Raw genomic sequence first — 18,768 nt, 5'->3', positions numbered from 1 at the left:
AACAAACAAACAAAAAAAGGTATGTTTTAACCACCCCAGAAGCTAGTTGTTGGCACGTGCTGACCTTTTAACAGCAATTGTTTTAAGACCTCTTCTGGTAATTCCATATGCGTAGGTAGCAATCTTGAAATGTGCTTCAGAAATACTCATGGTAGATGCAAGTTTTTAAAAAATCTCTTTTTACTCCTTTGTCTACTGGAATCCTAGTCTCTGATCATCTGACCATTTTAAAAATCACAGTCTGTTTTCATTACAGCTTGGATCTCATTGTTGTGTTACATAGGTTAGGGTGTCCTGGGTTTACGCTGCCGGAATATGAGCCAACGCCAGTAGAAGGAGGAGCTTCAAAATCCCTTTTTTTTCCAGATGAAGCCATCAATAAACATCCTAGATTTAGGTAAGGGTATTTGGGGAGTGTGAATGAGAAGCTGAATATTTTTCTGTGCCTAAATATCATAGGTATACCTGCAACTTCTTTACATTATTGGAATAGAGAGCTATGTGGCTAGTTGGTGCAGATTTCACAAGGACTGGAACAGAGATGGTTGTGATGACATGTATTTTCTGTCAAAGTGACTTAAAGTAAACTGTTAAGTTCAGGTAACTTTATATAGTAGTCCACACCATTATGGGGCAAAAGGTGTTGCATATGCTACTGCAAAATTGTTTCCAGTTCGAAATCCCATGGCTAACCACTTCATCAGAGTTAATTCAGCTCTCAACTCAGGTATGTCGCAGCAACATCTCAGTGTACTTGGTAACTTGCCCTAGTTGCTCTGAAATGGAGCATGGTATCAAACTACTTGTATAGTCTGAGAGGGGTTTGCATTGTAAGGAGAGATTTAGGAGGACGAAAATCATTCTATTTAAAAACTAGGCATGTCTTTTTGCTTGCCCTTCTGTTCTTCAGGTCAGTAGCCTTTTACTTCTGCCTATTCTATTAGCATAGTACTGTGAAGTCCATGAAAATAAGACTGACTTTAGTGAATTAAAATTCAGTGTTGTATCTGTTACAGTCTATCTTAAGCTGGGAAAAGAAGCGTCCTGAAGGAAAATGCTTAAAATAAATAGAAAGTTGACATTCTGAAACCCTGAGAATTGCTGAGAAACTAACTGCAAAAACATTTGCATAAAGAGAAACTTTCAGATATTTCAGCAAACTTTTTTTTGTTGTAGTACACTGACCAGAAACATTCGGCACCGAAGAGGAGAGAAGGTTGTGATAAATGTACCAAGTGAGTAAATTCAATCTATCTTTTTGCTTTTCAAAATAATTATTCAATCTAATGCTCTGGGTTACTGAGTACCTGCATTTCTCACACAGTATTTAAAGATAAGAACACACCATCACCGTTTATCGAAACGTTTCCTAATGATGATGGAGAAGCAGCAAAGGCGGCTAAGCCAGACTATATATACATGGATGCTATGGGGTTTGGAATGGGAAACTGCTGTCTTCAGGTAAAATGCATCTGCTTTCAAGATGTTACTGAACGTTGTCTTCCCTAAACGCTTCCCTTTTTAAGACTTGCCTTATGTCTAATTTCTCTAGCTTAATTCAACTGATGCATTTTCAGAGTGGCAAAAGGGGGAATAAACCAACAAATTTAATCGTATACCTGGTAATCTAGCCTTAAAATCCAGGTCTGTTTGCATTATGTTTATTTTCTGCTAGTATTCAGATGTGATTGGATGCCTTGCTGAAAGGGTTTCTTGAACTGGTCAAACCCATTTTGATGAAGCACCTGCTGCTGGAACTGCAGCACTTTTCAAGTGTGAAAGATCATCTTCCACTGTGGTAGTCTTTCGGGCGTGACCAAAGGACACTGTGGGAATGGAAACTGAGCTGTCTTGTAGGAATGTGTGGGGTTTTTTGGTAATTCATTTGGGGTTTTTTCCCCTCTTCCCCATTCTTAGAACAGCAAAAGCAAGGAGTGACAAGAAGTCATTGGAATACCTTTAAAAATAAGTAGCTTTCTCCCTCTGTATAACTTTATTTACAAACAGCATGAACTTCTGTATAAAATTTCTCATCCTTAAATGTTCTTAGCTATCTGCTAAGAAGTCTTCTCACTGCTTGTACCATGAACCTGCCAAATCCACATGGGTAGCTGTCTTCTGTTACTGCGTACTGGGAGATATTTTTGGTTCTGTTTTCTCCCATTAACACATGCCCACTTTTTATTGTTTTCATTGACTTGCCTGAGTTACTACTATCTTACAGTATCCTCTGTTTAAATTCAGGTGCTGTATCTTGGCAGTGCTTTAATCCTTTAAATATCTGCTTGTTTTAAAAGTTTCTCTATTGTAGTAACCTGATGCTAGGGGCTGATGCCTTAAGTAGTAGTGATGTATTTGACTGTTGATAAAATCTGCCTGTTGCCACCACTGTCTTGGAAGCAGAGCTAGGAAGAGGCTAGTGTTAAGGCTCTAGGGGATTAAAGCAAATTCTCCAAGCTGCTGTTGTTTCATAGCACTGGCAGAAATGACCCCATTCAAAGCATTTCCCTTCCAGAAACTGCAAAAGCCCTTGTCACTAAGGGTAAACTAGGGAGGATCTGATGGAAGTAGTGAAGTGTATATAATACTGTGTGTTTTTTACAAGGTGTTAAGTTTGATGTGGTCTGTTTTGTACCATCTCTTTCTTATTTAAGGCCAATAAAAGAAATACAGCCTTACCATTCAGTCATTGTATGAACTTGTTTAAAAATACATTAAATTCCTTTTTATGGAATACCATTTTACTATTCCCCGTTCTTGTAATCAGTGGTCAAATTCAGACTCGGTAGTCTTGTTATCATCAAAGGGGGAATGAAAACAAGGCTGGTAGGTGCTATAAGCAGCTTCTTGTGTATCAGCTGATAATTCTTGATAACTGACTAGGAGAAAACATGTATTTCCCACCTATTTTCTGTAAGGTAGTTTGCAGTATGCATACTTCCCTTTGTTGGTTGTTTTGTTTTGTTTTTTTTTTTTTTCCCTCACTGCACCAAGCTACAACTTAGTTTCATGTATTTCCAAGGTTAAAAATAATGTCCTGATGAGCTCGGTGGGACAGCCCGCAGCAATGGTGGGGTGGGAGGTGCTTCCCCTGCGAACAGAAAGGCAAACCATTGCATTCCTGCCCCTTTTGAGGCTTCACGTCCCTGTGCCTGCTGAGCTTTGTGCTTGTAGCTGCTGCTTTCCACAGTCCTTGCAGTGCTTGCAGCCCTCCTCTGGAGAAGACTGCCGTGCCCTTCTCCTCTGTAATGGGGCGTTTGGCTAGAAACTGGGTTGAATCCTGGATTTAATGTTGATTTGGAATAAACATAAAAGGGAAGAGGAGGCAGATATCGCTGTGTCGGGGAAGGAGTGTAGGTGTCCTGTCTGCCTGGCCAAGGCACGCTCCCTAGTGCTGGAAGTCCAAAATTAGTGATGAGAAATCATACTTAGCTGCTTCTCTGCAAGAGAATTAAATAATCTTGTCTTTTCAAAGTGTGTTTTGGTTTGGGGTTTTTTTTTTTTTTTGATGGCCACTTGAAGGATAGACACAGAAGAAGTATTTTCTCTACCACACATGCTTTTTCTAACTTGGGATGTTTTAGTGAACGTTGGCTGCAGATTTAAGACGACAAACAAAACAAACACATCCCGTATTCCTCCTACACCTCCCCCTCAATCCCACCTCCCCCACCCCCCCAAAAAAAATCCACCACTGAGCCCACCGGTGACCTCTGGAGTTTTGGGGGTCTTTTTTGGTTGGTTGTTTTTTTTGAGGCTTACTTGGGGTTGGATTGGGCTTCAGTGGCCAACTGAGGAGAACCTGTATGTTTTGTGGGACTCTAATTGTAATCTGTGGAAGAGGAAAATCTGTGTTTGGCTGGCATTCTTCAGGACATCAAGCAGCGATGGTGATATAATGCTGAAGCCTGTTGTACAGTGTTATGATAGTGGTACAGGGGTATGCTCCCATCTAAGTTATCCTCTCATCTATGAATATGTAAACCGCGAAAGAGAGAGAGGCTTTTAATCTATTTGCATCTTTTAACAGTTTTGAGGTGATTGATCCCCCTCCGCATTTTTAAAATGCGTAAAGTGTCGGTTTGGGAAGTCTGGAGGGTAAGGTCTGTAACTAGAAAAGCATCTCGTGTTTGATGCTGCGCTGAGCAAATTTCACCAGAAGTTTCAAAGAAGTTTTATTTTCTAGTGGCCTATGTGTGGTAGGGCTTCCACATCATTAATGGTTTCTGCAAATAACATTTCTTTTCCATCTTTTGCTGTGTCCTGGCCTCTAATACAGGCAAAATTGGACATTTTTTTAAATAAAAGTTACAGTAGACATGGAAAATACTTATTTTTCACAGTTTCACAGGATCAAAGGCATCTTGAAATGTTCTTTAAAAAGGGATTAGCTGTCACACAAAACAAATTTTACATCTACAATAGTTTCTGACTATTGTTCTAAGTAGGTAGGTTCCTGGCTTATTTCCTGAAGGTGCATTACTGACCCATGTGTATTGTAGATGTTAACTCTGTTTTCTTTGGTTCTGGCAAGTGTTTGTATATTTAGCCTCACAGCCAAAGTGTTGTGGTCTGAAATCTTTTAATGAACATGGACATGGTGTGGAAAGAAGCTTGTGATATAAATGCAGCTGATAGGTGGGGCAAAAGTTTGTCCAAGAATTGGGGGGAGGGGAGAACCCACACAAAAACCCCACCCAAACAAACAAAAAAACCCCATAAAATTCTTGGTATGTAAATCATTTTATTATATCATTGATTCTAAATCTAGGAAGACTCTGCTTGCACTATGATTATAGAAATAGTGATAGCAGTTGTACTTCTTCCAACAGGTAACATTCCAGGCTTGCAGCATTTCTGAAGCGAGGTATCTCTATGATCAGCTAGCCACGATCTGTCCCATTGTGGTAAGTAATGAACTTCTATCATATCAGTTCTTCGTTGTGCAAAAGCCACTACATGTAAAAAAATGAAATCTAAATTAAAAAAAAAAACAAACTCAAATGCTACTCACAAATTTGGTACTCTGGGAGCAGTGTTAGTCTCTTGCTAGGTTGTCACATGAGCAGTGTGATTTATTTAATGTCCAAATGACAACACAAAACAGATGATGTCTGTTTCTTCTCCTCTGCCCTCTTTCCCACATGCATGAGGCTCTTGTTGAATAGTTCTAGAAATACATTTGGGGCAGTTTTTCACAGAAACAAGACAAGCTCACTCCTTAAAACAATTTTTAATTTTTCAACGCTGGTCTGGTGTTACAGAGGGTTTCAGCTTAAGTTGTTTAAAGCTGTCCCTTTTGTAAGCATGTGGTCATAAACAGGTGTTTATAACAGGTGTTAGAAAGTATTGGTCTGGTCTAGGTGGCGAGCAGATCCTGCTCTGAGTGAGGTATGTTCTGGCTATGTTGCTAAGGTGCTTGGCCAAAGAAAAATAAACAAAATAAAACGATTGTGTTGTGGTTTAACCCCAGCCAGCAACTAAGCACCACGCAGCCACTCGCTCACTCCCTCCCCCCACCCAGTGGGATGGGGGAGAAAATTGGGAAAAGAAGTAAAACCTGTGGGTTGAGATAAGAAGGGCTTAATAGAACAGAAAAGAAGAAACTAATAATGATAACATTAATAAAATGACAACAGTAATAATAAAAGTATTGGAATGTACAAATGATGCGCAGTGCAATTGCTCACCGCCCGCCGACTGACACCCAGTTAGTCCCCGAGTGGCGATTCCCCGCCCCCACTCCCCCCAGTTCCTATACTGGATGGGACGTCCCATGGTATGGAATACACCGTTGGCCAGTTTGGATCAGCTGCCCTGGCTGTGTCCTGTGCCAACTTCTTGTGCCCCTCCAGCTTTCTCGCTGGCTGGGCACGAGAAGCTGAAAAATCCTTGACATTAGTCTAAACACTACTGAGCAACAACTGAAAACATCAGTGTTATCAACATTCTTCACATACTGAACTCAAAACATAGCACTGTACCAGCTACTAGGAAGACAGTTAACTCTATCCCAGCTGAAACCAGGACAGATTGCCAGGTGAACGTCTGGAGTTTGGAAGTGTGTGTGCAGAATATTTGCTGATTTGTCACACAATTGCCTCTGCATGTATCATCTTGGTGTTCCTTAAATGCTGATCTGTAGAGGTAATGAATTTGGAGAGTGTCAGATGCCACTTCAGTAATACTAACCCTTCATCTAGGTGTTTTCTGGAGATAGCAGTTGAGAGATTTGTGGTTGTATGGGCTTTGGCTGTATGTTAAACTGAAGTATATACTTCAGTTACTTCAGGACCAGCAAGTTTCCCTTTCCAGTGAGGCTGTGGTTTTGCTTTTGGTTCCTTGGCTTGTCCTTTGTTTTCATATCGGGCTGTTTTATTTTAGATGGCATTGAGTGCTGCATCTCCATTCTACAGAGGCTACGTGTCTGATATTGACTGTCGCTGGGGAGTGATCTCTGCATCTGTAGATGATCGAACGCGAGAAGAGAGGGGGCTAGAGGTAAGTAATGTTGGGTAATAGATGTCTGGGTTTTTTCAGGCAAAAAAGTTAAATCTCCTTTAGCATCAAATTCTGCTTGTGCTCATCAGAATCCCTAACGAGGGAACATGGCAGTCTTTGTGGTAAATACAGGAGAGGTGGTGTAAACATTCACCTTGGTACAGTTTACGTTAGCAAATACGTATTTTTAGTTAGGTATGGAATCCCAGTAGAACTCTGCTCACTCCTTCACAGCTTGCTGAAAAGGTCCCCCTGTGATGAAACTTTCCAGTCTGTGCTTGAGCCCAAAAAGCAAAAATTGCTTTGGATTAAATAGTAGGTGCTGCTGAGTAATCCAGTAGTGTAAACTAGAACTATATGAGAAGAGCCAATTGTCAGAACTTGAATTTAAGGAGTTTCTCTAAGCAGCAATTGGCATTCAAGGCACTTATAAAATTATAGAAATAAAAAAAAATAATTTTAAAAAATCTACTTGAAATATTTCTTGAACTACCCATTTTAAGAGCATCTCTAACAATGTGCGCGTAGTGAAACTGTATTGGTATGTGTTGCAGTAGGTATAATAATGCTTTCCAGGTACTTGGGGTAATGGTATATTACATCAGGAAAATGTTTCCACTTTTAGACAATTCTAGTCAATGTGTGATGTCTGTTTTTTCACTCAGATACATACATCTGCAAACAAAATAGTCACAATTCCAGGATCGCTTTCCGTTAAGCCTATTTAAGACTCGTGCTTTGAATAATTTTAATTGAGGTTATAGGGTTTTTTAAACAGGATAATAATTCTCACGTAAGTGTCATTAGTGAGCAAAACTTAGGTAACATTGTTAACAAGCTGTTAAAATATTGTATTCTTAAATTATATAGCCACTGAAGAACAACCATTATAGAATCAGTAAATCCAGATATGATTCCATAGACAGTTATCTATCTGAATGTGGTGAGAAATACAATGACATTGATTTGACAATAGACAAAGATATCTACGAGCACCTAATAAAGGAAGGTAAGTGTTTGCTTCATTATGAGCAGGTTAAGAATTATGCTTGCAGTGTGTGGGGATATTTTACGTTTTCGTTCTTGTTTGTTTCAATCATCGTGCATCCCTGAGAGTGACTCTTCCTCAGGAAATATCTGTGTAGCATGGTCTTGAGAGTTTTTTTAAAAAGTACTCAAGAAACTGTCCCTAATTCTAGCTTGAGAAGCTCGGTGTTTAATGCATTAATGTTTTATCTTTGTGGAGAGAGCAGAACTGCTTTAGGACACGTGGCACAGAGGTGCATCACAAAACAGGAAGAATAGCAGCCACACCAATATTCAGCTGCCATTTCCAAACAAGAACCTGGTTGTTTTGGTTTTGTTTTTTTTTCCTCTTTAATCATTTCCTTCCTTCCTGAAGTCATCATTTAAACTTTAACAGGATGTGGTGGGTTGAGGTAGCATTGCAGAGTTGGATATTTTCAGTCTTGTAAAACAAATCGTTTCCTAGAGCCTGCTTTGCTATGTGTGAATTGTTTGAATTTTCATTTTGTAGGTATTGACCACCTTTTGGCACAGCATATTGCACACTTGTTCATTCGAGACCCATTGACTTTGTTTGAGGAGAAAATACATCTAGATGATGCAAATGAATCCGACCATTTTGAGGTTGTTGTCTGATTTAGAGGAATTTAATAAATATATACATTAAATTGCTTATTCTTTATAGTACTGCTTAATTGGAGGATGACTATATTAGCTAAGAATTTTTTTCTGAATTTTTCACTTCAGCTAGTTCTTTAGCATATGACTTTGCAATTATAAGTACATTTATTTCTTTTTATCATATATTTAGGAGAAGGTGGTGGCTTATACTTTAAACCCAATAAAGTATGAAAAGCCCAAACTATGGCTATGTGTATGTGTTATGGGGAACTGTCTATTTTTATGGCTTCCTAAAAACTGTTTTGCATGACACTTATGTATGAATGTCTCTCTTATACAGCTTTATGAAATACTAGCTATGGTGGTATTAGGTATTTTTAGTTTGGGATGCATCAACCCCTCATAAAAAAAATAAGTCAGCTAAATCTCAGCCCTCTAGTATCTTATATGTAATCTTCAAACAAAACAGCATGAGAAAGTGTAACACATTTGCTCCTAGGATGGGTGGTTATACTGTTGTTTTCAGGAAGTCATGCCACTTAGTTGGGAAGCACTTCTTTAACTTGATGGGCTGTTCCAGGGAAAATATTAGGACTCTAGTTATCTGCTTATTTTCTTTGTTTCTATTATTAAATGGTGCATATCTTGATTGTGACAGATTATTTCATGTGCTTTGCAGAATATTCAGTCTACAAACTGGCAGACAATGAGGTTTAAGCCACCTCCTCCAAATTCAGATATTGGCTGGAGAGTGGAATTCAGACCTATGGAGGTAAGGAAGGTGTCAATATGCACAAAAGCACATTTCCTTTTATGTGGAAGAGTACCAGGCATTCTGCCATCCAGTACCAAACCCTTAATACTTACGCTGTGTTTTTTCCCCTCTGAATCAGTAGACGCAAGTGAAGTGGACAGCAGTGTTTAATCAGACATGGACTGTGGGAATATAACTGACAGGAGAATCCACTGCAGCACAGCAAAGCATGCTAATAGATTTGGGTGATGGGGAAAGGAATTAGGCTTGTATTAAAGCAACAGTAAACAAAGCCCCACTTAGCTTCTCGGGACTGTATTTCTCCAGTACTTTTCCTGGTACTGAACAACTCCACTGTCATTGTTTTGTTTTTCACAAGTGCTTTTATTTTATAGCTGTCTATCTGAGCTCTCTGAATTTAATCCCTTTAACGTAGAAATTTAAAGGCTCTTACACATTTGTAATTACACAGAGAGCCTGAAGGTGCAGGTTATTAGGTAGTCTTTTTAAACACAAGTGTGTTTTGGCATTGCATTAAAGGGTTGAGTTTGAAGTGTGTGCATGCCTTGTGCATTCGAAGTCACTGCTGATGATTCCAGCTCATGCGTCACCATCTCTGCTAGCAGAGTGTCTGTGAATACAAGTACCAACATGAACGTTGGAGTCAACTCTCCTAGATATTAATCTACTTCCATGAGTGTGTTCCCACTGAAGTAATTTAATCTGTAAACCTTTTCGTGTCTAGGTCCAGTTAACAGACTTTGAAAACTCTGCATATGTTGTGTTCGTGGTACTGCTAACCAGAGTGATTCTGTCATATAAACTGGATTTTCTCATTCCTTTGTCCAAGGTAGGTGTGAAAGATCAGATCTATTAGAGCTAAATGCAAAGTATTTGCATCAAGTCTGATTTTTATCCTCTCCAAGCTAGGAACTAATATTTGTGCACTTACGGAACAGTCATTTTTATCTCTCAGTCAGTTTTCATCTGTACCAGTACTTTGAATCAATTTCAACTCCACAGTATTAAACAAATATTTTACTTCTGTCTCATGGAATTAAGCTTATAGACAAATACCGTGGGAATTTCTGTGGTGCCTTACAGTGTCTGACTACTGCAGAAATGTTGAGAAATACCATTGTTGCAAGACTGTTTTGAGAGTGGGAAAGGACATGTTTCCACCATTTTACATGTGGGGAAAATAACCTGTGGAGGTCAAAATAAAAACTTTAGATATTTATTTTGACGTGGCTGTTGCCTATGTCTTTTGTTCTTACAAACAAAATAGAGAGTATCTGGTGGAGAGGGAAAGGAGGAATTCAGCATGCTTAGTGTTACACAGTATTTGAGTGAAAATGAATACTGCTGATTCTGGTCACAACTCTGACTTGTGTTTGGACAGACCAGCCATGCAAAATGTGCTTTTTCCTTAATCTTGTCCTCACCATTGTTGAACTGCTTTGGGTGAAACTGTCCTTGCACATCTTTCTGAGGCACCTGACCAGAAAATGTCTTTTTAAATGGATATTCCTGCAATGTTACTGGTAACTTTAAAAAAGGTCTTGTAGTGCAGAAGGCTTTTGACAGACTGTATACTAGAAAATACTGCCAGCGCTGGCTACAGTATAGCAGAAGTATCCTGAGGCATTTCTTAGTGTTTTTAATTAAAATGGAGAAGAATACTGAAGTTGTAAATTAACAGTAATCATACCATACAGTTGGGATGATTTTTAAAAGGAGAAATTCTCTTCCTGATGTCAGGGAGTTCAGACTTCATAAATAATGCAGCAATTTAGCACTTACAGTGCATAATTACATTGTTATTTGGAATGTCTCAAAAGCACAACATTTTTAGCTAATGAATACCAGTTAAGACTGAAAAAGAGATCAGGTGCTGAAAGAACCTGAACAGAGTTGAGTGGCTGGGGGGGGCATAAAATTGCAATTTGGCAAGTAATGCAACACAGAATTGCACAGCCACCGGTAAGCCTGCCTCTTTCAAGTAAAATAATACGGGTTTATGGGGCTAATCTCACACTAATCTTTGCTGTCTGATGGAGTGCGGTTGTACTCTGTTAACTAGGACTGGAGTTCTTTCAAACTTTCAAAACAGCCTGTTTTGTAAATAGGTTTCATAATATGAAATAATGAACAAAAACACACTTTTGAAAACAAAGCTTTGAAAGGTAAGATGTAAAGATTTTTGCATTGCCCTTAATTAAAGTTCAGACAAAGAATTCAGCAAATCGTCCCTTCTTCTGAAGACAATACAGTAAACCTAATGTCCGAAAGCTGTGCGATGTTAATTCCCTGAAAACATACCAACCAAAGAACTTGGACAAAATCTTCTGTCCAGAAAGACAGAGCAACGCTTCTGTCATTTGCAGAGCATGAGCAGTGCTTTGTAGTTTGTAGATTTCTTGAGAAGCCTGCAATTTAGAACTTCTTTACTAGCAGACTAAGTTTATCTATCTAACAGATGTTTGGGTATGGAATAGATACAATTCCCATACAAAGTTACTGGAATTCTGTTTCTGAAATTTTGTTTAATACAGTGATAGATCTTCTAAAGACTTCAATGATTTTGTTAATAAAAGCAGCAAACTATGGCTAGGGAAACAGCGATTTTCTTCTTCTATACTCACATAAATTGCATCTAAATATGCAAAGAAGTCTGCCAGATGGGATGCAACCTGTTAATTACAGCTGTTCCTGTGTTTTCATCCAAATGTAAAAGATTAGCGTAGCATGTTCTAACATAATACCATTACCTTTTCTGCCGGAGACCTGATTTCACAGAACGTCATCTCTTTGTGGTTTTGCCCAGGACCCCTGAAGAATGAAATAAAACTTACCTCCACAGCTTGGCCCTGTGTGATGAAAATCGTAAGAAACATAGTTTCAACTAATGAGACCAAAATGTGAGGGTTTGGGAAAATCTTAATTTTCTAAAATGTCACAAATCTCTGAAATACTTCTTTTGCCAGGTGGATGAAAACATGAAGATGGCCCAGAAAAGAGATGCTGTCCGGCAGGGAATGTTTTACTTCAGAAAAGATATTTGCAAAGGTATCATAACAAGCAATCTGATTAACGCTGTTGGGGATGTTTAGTGCATCTCATGCGTTCTAATCGTTTCTTCCTTTCCCTTTCTCACCCATGAAGGTGGAAACACTGTTGTGGATGGATGTGGCTCTGCACAGAATGGGACAGGCACCGACACGGAAGAGTACACCTTAATGAGTATTGATACAATTATCAATGGGAAGGTCGTAGCCTCTTCTACCTGGAACACACAACCTTCCCCTCCATTCCGCCCTCCCAGAAATCAGATCGAGCATGTTTTATGCTGACTCTCTTCTCTTACACAGGAAGGAGTCTTTCCTGGTTTGATCCCAATTTTGAATTCCTATCTTGAAAACATGGAAGTGGATGTGGACACAAGATGCACCATCCTAAACTACCTGAAGCTAATAAAAAAGAGAGCATCTGGTATGTTTGACACTTTTGGACATAGATTTTTTTTTTTTTCCTGGCATTTTTCTACTTAGGCAGTAATTGGGCTGTCCTCTAGTTTTCAGTTGGGTAAAACTGGTGGCAGCTGTGGCTGCCTGGTTAAGTGTTGAATCATAGGAGCAAAGGACTTGAGTGTGTTCTCTGGCTTAAATCCGGTCCAGTCTAATTCTGATTATAAATGTTTCGTGATCCATTTTACAACTTAAATTAGAAGTAATTCATACAGTTACAGCTTAGAGGGTAGTGTGTCTCCAGTCCAAGATTTCTCTTTTCAGCACCACTTACTGCTGCTTTTGCCAGTGTATTGTCCACTTTGTAGTAGTTTGCACATATACTATAATCCCCTTTGCCTGTCACTTAAGCGTTGTAACAGTATGTGAGGCTGGGTCTGGTAGCCTGGTATTATTGGTGTGACTAAACCATGCCTGCTCCAAAGTATTCGTAAGTCTAAATGCTGGTATACTAGAGCATGGGACCTAGTCTTTAGCTGCCTGATAAGAAAGCCCTTCTGTAAGTAGCAAAACTCCTTCAAGGCAGAGTGATCCAGGCTCTTTCCCTGTCTTCCCCATGTTGCATTGTTTGTGAAGACAGGCAGTATAATGACTCTTTATGCTCCTTTTTTAAAATGCAGCAGTACAATGAGTAAAAGATGCAGGCTAAACTTTAATTCAGAACTTGGTGTGTAGCACAGTCTGCAGCAACTTTATACCTTTTTATGTGCATATCCCCTGTATGCCTGCCTTGCTGTAAATTTAGCTAGACAGTTAATTTTAGTCTCATAAGTCAAGACTTCCCCCCCAGTGAAATATATTCACTGGTTTTAAATTAAGGTGTTGCATTCCTTTTTAATTCTTGAAAATTGCTGTAGAAGCTTCTAGGTAAAGACCTTTTTAAAGCTGAGGTGGAAATCAAGACTTTCTCTCACCTGGTAATTCAATACTTTAGCAGTGCTTTAGACTGGTAACAAGTTTTAATTAATTAGAGCTTTCACTGTAAATGTTCTTTTCTAAGACTGCTTGTTTGTAGGAGGCTTCTGTCCCTCAGGTAACATAGACAGGGGATTTTATGCTTGGCTTAACTGAGGGAGAGAAGAGAAACTGGCAGGAAGAAAACAACTGAGGCACATCAGCCCTCAAAATAGCAATGCTTTCAAAATATTCCATTGTTTGTTGTTGGTTTTTTCCCTTCAGAAAAATGCTGTTGAAAAAACAAGGAATGCATAAATCTCATAGAGGGTTTTTCCCAAGAGCTAATGAAGAGGGCTTGACCCCCTGCAGCAGGTGTTCCCCTTCCAAAGAACAACTTTGCTACGTGGTGCAGTCACAGGCATTGCAAAAGTCAGCTTGTGTATTTACATGGACCTAAAAGGTGTGAGAGTGAGAGTCTAGGGTTTATATCTTAACTCTGATGAACTTGAAATGATTTTTAAATGATGCTTTTTAAGAACCAGAATTCACAGAATAAAAAGCATTAGGTATTGTATTACTGTGCCATGATGTTTCTCAATTGTGAGCTTTGGATTATTCCAGTTTACTCTCAATCTTAAATGTTCCTGAACTGCATCCTGTCTAGCATGGACATGTCCACAAAGAGTGGCCATTTTTCAGATTTCTCTCCTCAAATGGTGAACACAGAGCACTCAGAGTTAACCACAGGCATCTTAGCTGCTGTGGCTTTAACCTTGCCCCAACATAGGTCATCTGTGCTTCAGTTTCATCTTCTCTCGCAGCACAGCTAGGTATTGCCCTCACTGGTCTCTGTCTAGCTGGTGTGTGACTGCGACCACTCAGTGAGACACAGATTTGCTAGGCAGGCAGCAGCTGATGACCACCACCAAATATTAATGAAAGTGGTGTTAAGATAGCAGTATCAAGTGACTGTTGTCCTGGCGTGCTCTCCTGCTTCTTGGCTGTCTGCAGTGTAGACATTTTCTCAGCCGAAGGTGGTGCAGTAATCATGGGGCTTCATGACCATTCACAGACATGATTTCCGTGATCGTTGCCTTACCCTTCTCGAAGACTTTTGTTCCCCATGAAGTCATACAATAAGAAATGCCACAATTTTATGAAGTGCTCTTTGAAAAGTGAAATTCCTGTCGTTTTGCATGTTTAAGTGCTCTTCCCAGTTTTATTTCATTGTATGCCTTCTAGTTCCTGCATTGTAGGATAACATTACTCGCTTCTCATCAACATTCATAATTTTGCAAACTTCGCAAGTATATTGTTGCTTCTGAACTTGCAATTCCCTTTGTCTTGTCTCTCCTCACTTGGAAATTGTCTCACACCTTTTGTCAGTCTGTGGTGCCTTTTCCCAATACTCTTGTATGTTCTTTGAGAGCTGCACGCTGTGTTCACGATGAAGGTGCTGCAGATGTACACTGGTACGAAGGATGGGGAGTGATTGGGCTGCCTGACCACTAGATGTCTGTGTTGGTGTGAGCTGGGCTGCACTCCCATCTTCTCCTGCACTGACAGCCTGCAGCGGCTTTTAGTCCAAAAATGGGGGTCTCTCTATGCTCTGCCTATCTCCCGGTCCCACTGATTTTCTTGCAGACCCCCTGCTTCTCGTTGGTTTGAGAAGAAAGGTTTTGTGTGAGTTATTAGTGCCTTCAACAAATAATGCTGCTTGGGTGTTGTGTTTTTCCTGCCCTCTTTTTATATAGAAGTGTAAACTCTGGCCTAATTTCTTTAAAACATGACTTCTGGTTTTTGAGGGACACTTTTATTTTTAATAAACTTTTTTATTCTGCTTTTCTTTCCTGTACTTTTTGCAATTTTTCTGATTTGTGTTTGTGTATCTCTGTTCAGAACCACTGATAGGATATCTTTAAACAGTCTTGGATGCTTTTTACTTTTTATTTGTGTGTTCCTTCTTACTGTCCCTAACTGGATTCCTCTTGCTTTTTATAATATTCTTAAACTAAAGATTTCTGTAGTGGAAGCCCTTGACTTTTTCTACTCTTACAAAGAAGCCGAGGTTCCAGTAGCTAGCAATGAAAGTTTTGCTAGGCTTTTCAAGTATCCAATCAGCCTACCTTAATGTCTTACTGTCAGGGTTACCTTAAATTTGTACTAGTTAAGGTTTGCTTGTATATGCTGCAAGATTCAGTAGCCTAAACGCTGGTGTCCACCTGGCCTCTAGCTGCTACTCTGTAGGGATGAAGGTCTCCTGCAAGTGGTGTGCGCCATTTGATGACCCTGTATAGAAGCATTGGGGACCCTTAGGCACCTGCTGACTGCCCCATGGACTGCATAGTGAAGCAGAGGCAGTGTGTACAAACTAGGAGTTGGTATAATTGGGAACCTGCCTATTTTTTGCTGGAGAGCTGCCAGAGGGAGAAAGAAGAGTAAGTCAAGGTAGACAGAGCAAAGCTAGCAGCCAAGATGGATGGATCGAGTACAAAATTATTTTATATATACATAGTTCTCGTAGAGGTGTCTGTTGGTTTGTCTCAGCCAGATTCTCTGTTAAATGACATGTTTAAGGCCTCATGCTATACAATCTGTTGGTAACACCTATTCCAGTAGCTACTTCTCTCTGCACTGTCTCATTACATCATCTGAAAGTTTGAAGATCGCATCAGACAAGTGGTTTTTAAACTATCAGTGCTATGTCAGCTTAATTATGCCTGCAGTTTAGCCATATTTAAAAAAAAAAAAAATATGTATAGGAGTGTGTTTCTCATGAAAGTATGGACTGTTCATTAATTGTCAATATAACGCATAGAACTTTAGGTGTTGTACTGCTAAATTAGATGTATAAACTGTGCAATTTGACTTCCTCTTGCCCACAGGAGAGTTAATGACAGTTGCTCGGTGGATGAGGGAATTTATCGCACAGCATCCAGACTACAAGCAAGATAGCATGATAACTGATGAAATGAATTACAGCCTTATTTGGAAATGCAACCAAATCGCACAAGGCCAGGCAGAGTGTCCTGAACTATTGGGGGTAGGATTTAACAAGAAACAAAGTGGAAACAAAACTGGCTCTTTGTAATGAATGAATGAATGTTTCTTAAATAGTAGAAAGTCAAAGCCTTTTAGCAAAGCACTAGCAAAGATACTGTGAATCTGGTACAGTTTCATAGTGTGAAGACCAAAACAGGGATACTGCACTATAAAATGGGCCAATCTGCCTAAATATTCATTTAAGGCATCCTCAAATGGGCATATTCTTATTGTTAAGGTTTATACAATGTACATGTAAATAGTAAAATATTTTTATGATTAACATCAATGTATTTTAATAACAATGTATCTAAAGTTATTGTGAATTAGCTTGTAACTTTTTTATGCTTATTCTAGAAAGAAAAATCGTCCTGAACAGCTTTGTAAATGTAATGGTACTTGTATATTATATGCATTCCAGTTACTGAATGTTGCTGTAATTTTTTTAACCTGGAATGTGCTAAGTAATCTACCTTATTGTATAAGAAAAAAAAAAAAATCTTCTGGACCTACCTGAACCACAGATACTTCTTCCTCCCATTTGGGTTTTGAAAGTATATACGAACAGACAAATGCATGTGCATCCTATTTGTTAATCTTTACAGCAGTTTCTCAGTTTCCACAAGACCTGCATCCACTCATAAACTGTAAAACTTAGAGGAACAGATCTGTCTTTATTCAGATAACCTGCCTGTCTCCTGATTACTGTAGCCTTAGGAAAGAGCTGCCATATTCATATGTAAGCTGCATTTCCTGCAAAAAAAAGGATTAAAATGCATCTTCTCCCAGATGCATCATTATTTTTTCGCCTCTGCAATAAATTTGTATGCTATTGCGGTTCAGAAACTTGGTCAGTGATTTAACAAAAAAGCAGTAATGGGGGAGAGGTGGTGAAAGAGAGGAGGGTTTGAGAGCTGAACATAAAGCTGTCTTTACAAAGGACCAGAGAGAATTGCTTGGGACTGTGGCACTCCTTAACTGCTGTTTATCCCACGTTGCTGCTGTTCCCACAGTTGACAATGACTGCAGCACAAAATCGAGGACCTGTCTATTCTTCCTAAAGGTTGAGTTTCTCATTTGTCATTCATTATTATAAATATTTTTGGCAGCATGTTTATTTCCTATAAGGTATTTTATGTAGATAGCTGAGGTACCTACATAGCTGTAGGTATGGGCAGCCTAATCCCCTCTAGAAAATAGTTATAAAGAAATAATGGAATGCACTAATCCTTTGAATTGGGAGCCAGTGCTGGGAGCGACTGTAAAGTATTTAAAATCTAGCCATTTCAACTGTAAATAAAGCAAACTTAAGGGGCCTTTTTGATTTAGCTTCTTAACTGACTTCTAGAAGTGAATTGCGTTATGGGTAGATTATGCAAAGCTTAATGCAAGCATATATAAATACCTAAGATGTAATGATTTTTTTAAAAAGAATTAATGGAGAAGCTGCAATGAAGAGGTGCACTAAGAAAAAGCTTTCATGTACTGACATTAGACTTTGTTCTGTGTTCACAGGTGTGCTTTAGAGAATAAAAAGAATGCTTTTTTCTGCAGTGGTGAATTTGTTTTAATCAAGATGTAGGCATATGCTAATTTAGTTTCTGTAAGAAGGAAATAAAAATAAAATTTGCAGTATGTGTTGGTCACTTGCATGACTTGAACCCGCATTTTCAGATTCAAAAAAGGAAGAGTTGCATACCTAGCAAGTATAGCTCATCTTATCCAGACTCACTTTGTTCACAGTGAAACTTCTCAGGACTAATGGCAAATGGTCTACCCCTCCTGCAATGGAGAGAAGTCCTTGTCATTGTCATGGTAGCATCTGTCTGATTGCTTAGCATCAGCTGCTATGCTTAGAAGACCCCTAAAAAAAGCTAGAATGCTTTCCTGCTTGTACTGCATCAACATGTGTCTTTTTTCCCTTTCAATGGACATTAAATCACCCTTCTGGCCTAGTAGGTGGAGATTGTCCTGTAAGCGAGAGCAAATTTTGTCACGATGCCCAAAAGCTGTGACTGGAAGTTTCCCTTGTGAGTTCTTGTATGTGTGTTCTCAGAAAGGACGGGAAAGGTCAAACACAAAGCTACTGCTTGTTTGTTGAGGTGTCTGTGGTTGCGGTATCTAAGCAGTTTCATTCCCCAGATGAAGAGTTAAGGTATGTGTTCCAGCCTGTTCTTGATGGTGTGGCATGGTGAAGGTTCTCACAGGTGGCAAAGTGGAGCTGCTGCAGGGAAGGGCAAGCTTTGCCACTGGTTCTGAATATAGTTTAGAGGTGGCTTTGTGGTATCTGCACCTACTCTGAGGTGGAGAAGCAATCCCCGGGCTGAGGCTGAGCCTCAAGCTCTGGCTGACTTAGTAGAGAGCACGAGAAACTCCCTCGGGCTACGAATTCAGGTTTTT

General features: G+C 39.4%; 1 protein-coding gene across 8 annotated transcripts in view; it reads left to right on the top strand.

Annotated features, from left to right (window-relative positions):
* The window catches only part of GCLC (glutamate-cysteine ligase catalytic subunit), a 55,324-nt gene that overhangs the window by 18,048 nt on the left and 18,508 nt on the right, over window positions 1-18,768 (top strand). For 3 of the 8 annotated variants that reach the window (XM_052809924.1, XM_052809930.1, XM_052809931.1), the window contains exons 4-16: window positions 257-397; window positions 1,177-1,235; window positions 1,325-1,461; window positions 4,833-4,907; window positions 6,385-6,501; window positions 7,372-7,510; window positions 8,039-8,151; window positions 8,828-8,920; window positions 9,648-9,752; window positions 11,890-11,971; window positions 12,068-12,171; window positions 12,274-12,394; window positions 16,212-18,003. In XM_052809924.1, the coding sequence (XP_052665884.1) occupies window positions 257-397; window positions 1,177-1,235; window positions 1,325-1,461; window positions 4,833-4,907; window positions 6,385-6,501; window positions 7,372-7,510; window positions 8,039-8,151; window positions 8,828-8,920; window positions 9,648-9,752; window positions 11,890-11,971; window positions 12,068-12,171; window positions 12,274-12,394; window positions 16,212-16,417 (1,492 nt within the window). In that variant the 3' untranslated portion in view covers window positions 16,418-18,003. Of the gene's footprint in view, window positions 1-256; window positions 398-1,176; window positions 1,236-1,324; window positions 1,462-4,832; window positions 4,908-6,384; window positions 6,502-7,371; window positions 7,511-8,038; window positions 8,152-8,827; window positions 8,921-9,647; window positions 9,753-11,687; window positions 11,789-11,889; window positions 11,972-12,067; window positions 12,172-12,273; window positions 12,395-16,211; window positions 18,004-18,768 lie in introns of those variants that run through there. The other 5 variants (XM_052809925.1, XM_052809929.1, XM_052809927.1 and 2 more) reach the window with 3 other exon arrangements.

This window comes from Harpia harpyja, chromosome 15 (assembly GCF_026419915.1).
Source record: "Harpia harpyja isolate bHarHar1 chromosome 15, bHarHar1 primary haplotype, whole genome shotgun sequence".
In the NCBI taxonomy this organism is placed as follows: domain Eukaryota; kingdom Metazoa; phylum Chordata; class Aves; order Accipitriformes; family Accipitridae; genus Harpia; species Harpia harpyja.
The sequence above is the reverse complement of the archived record's forward strand: the minus strand, read 5'-3'. Positions and strand labels throughout refer to the sequence as shown.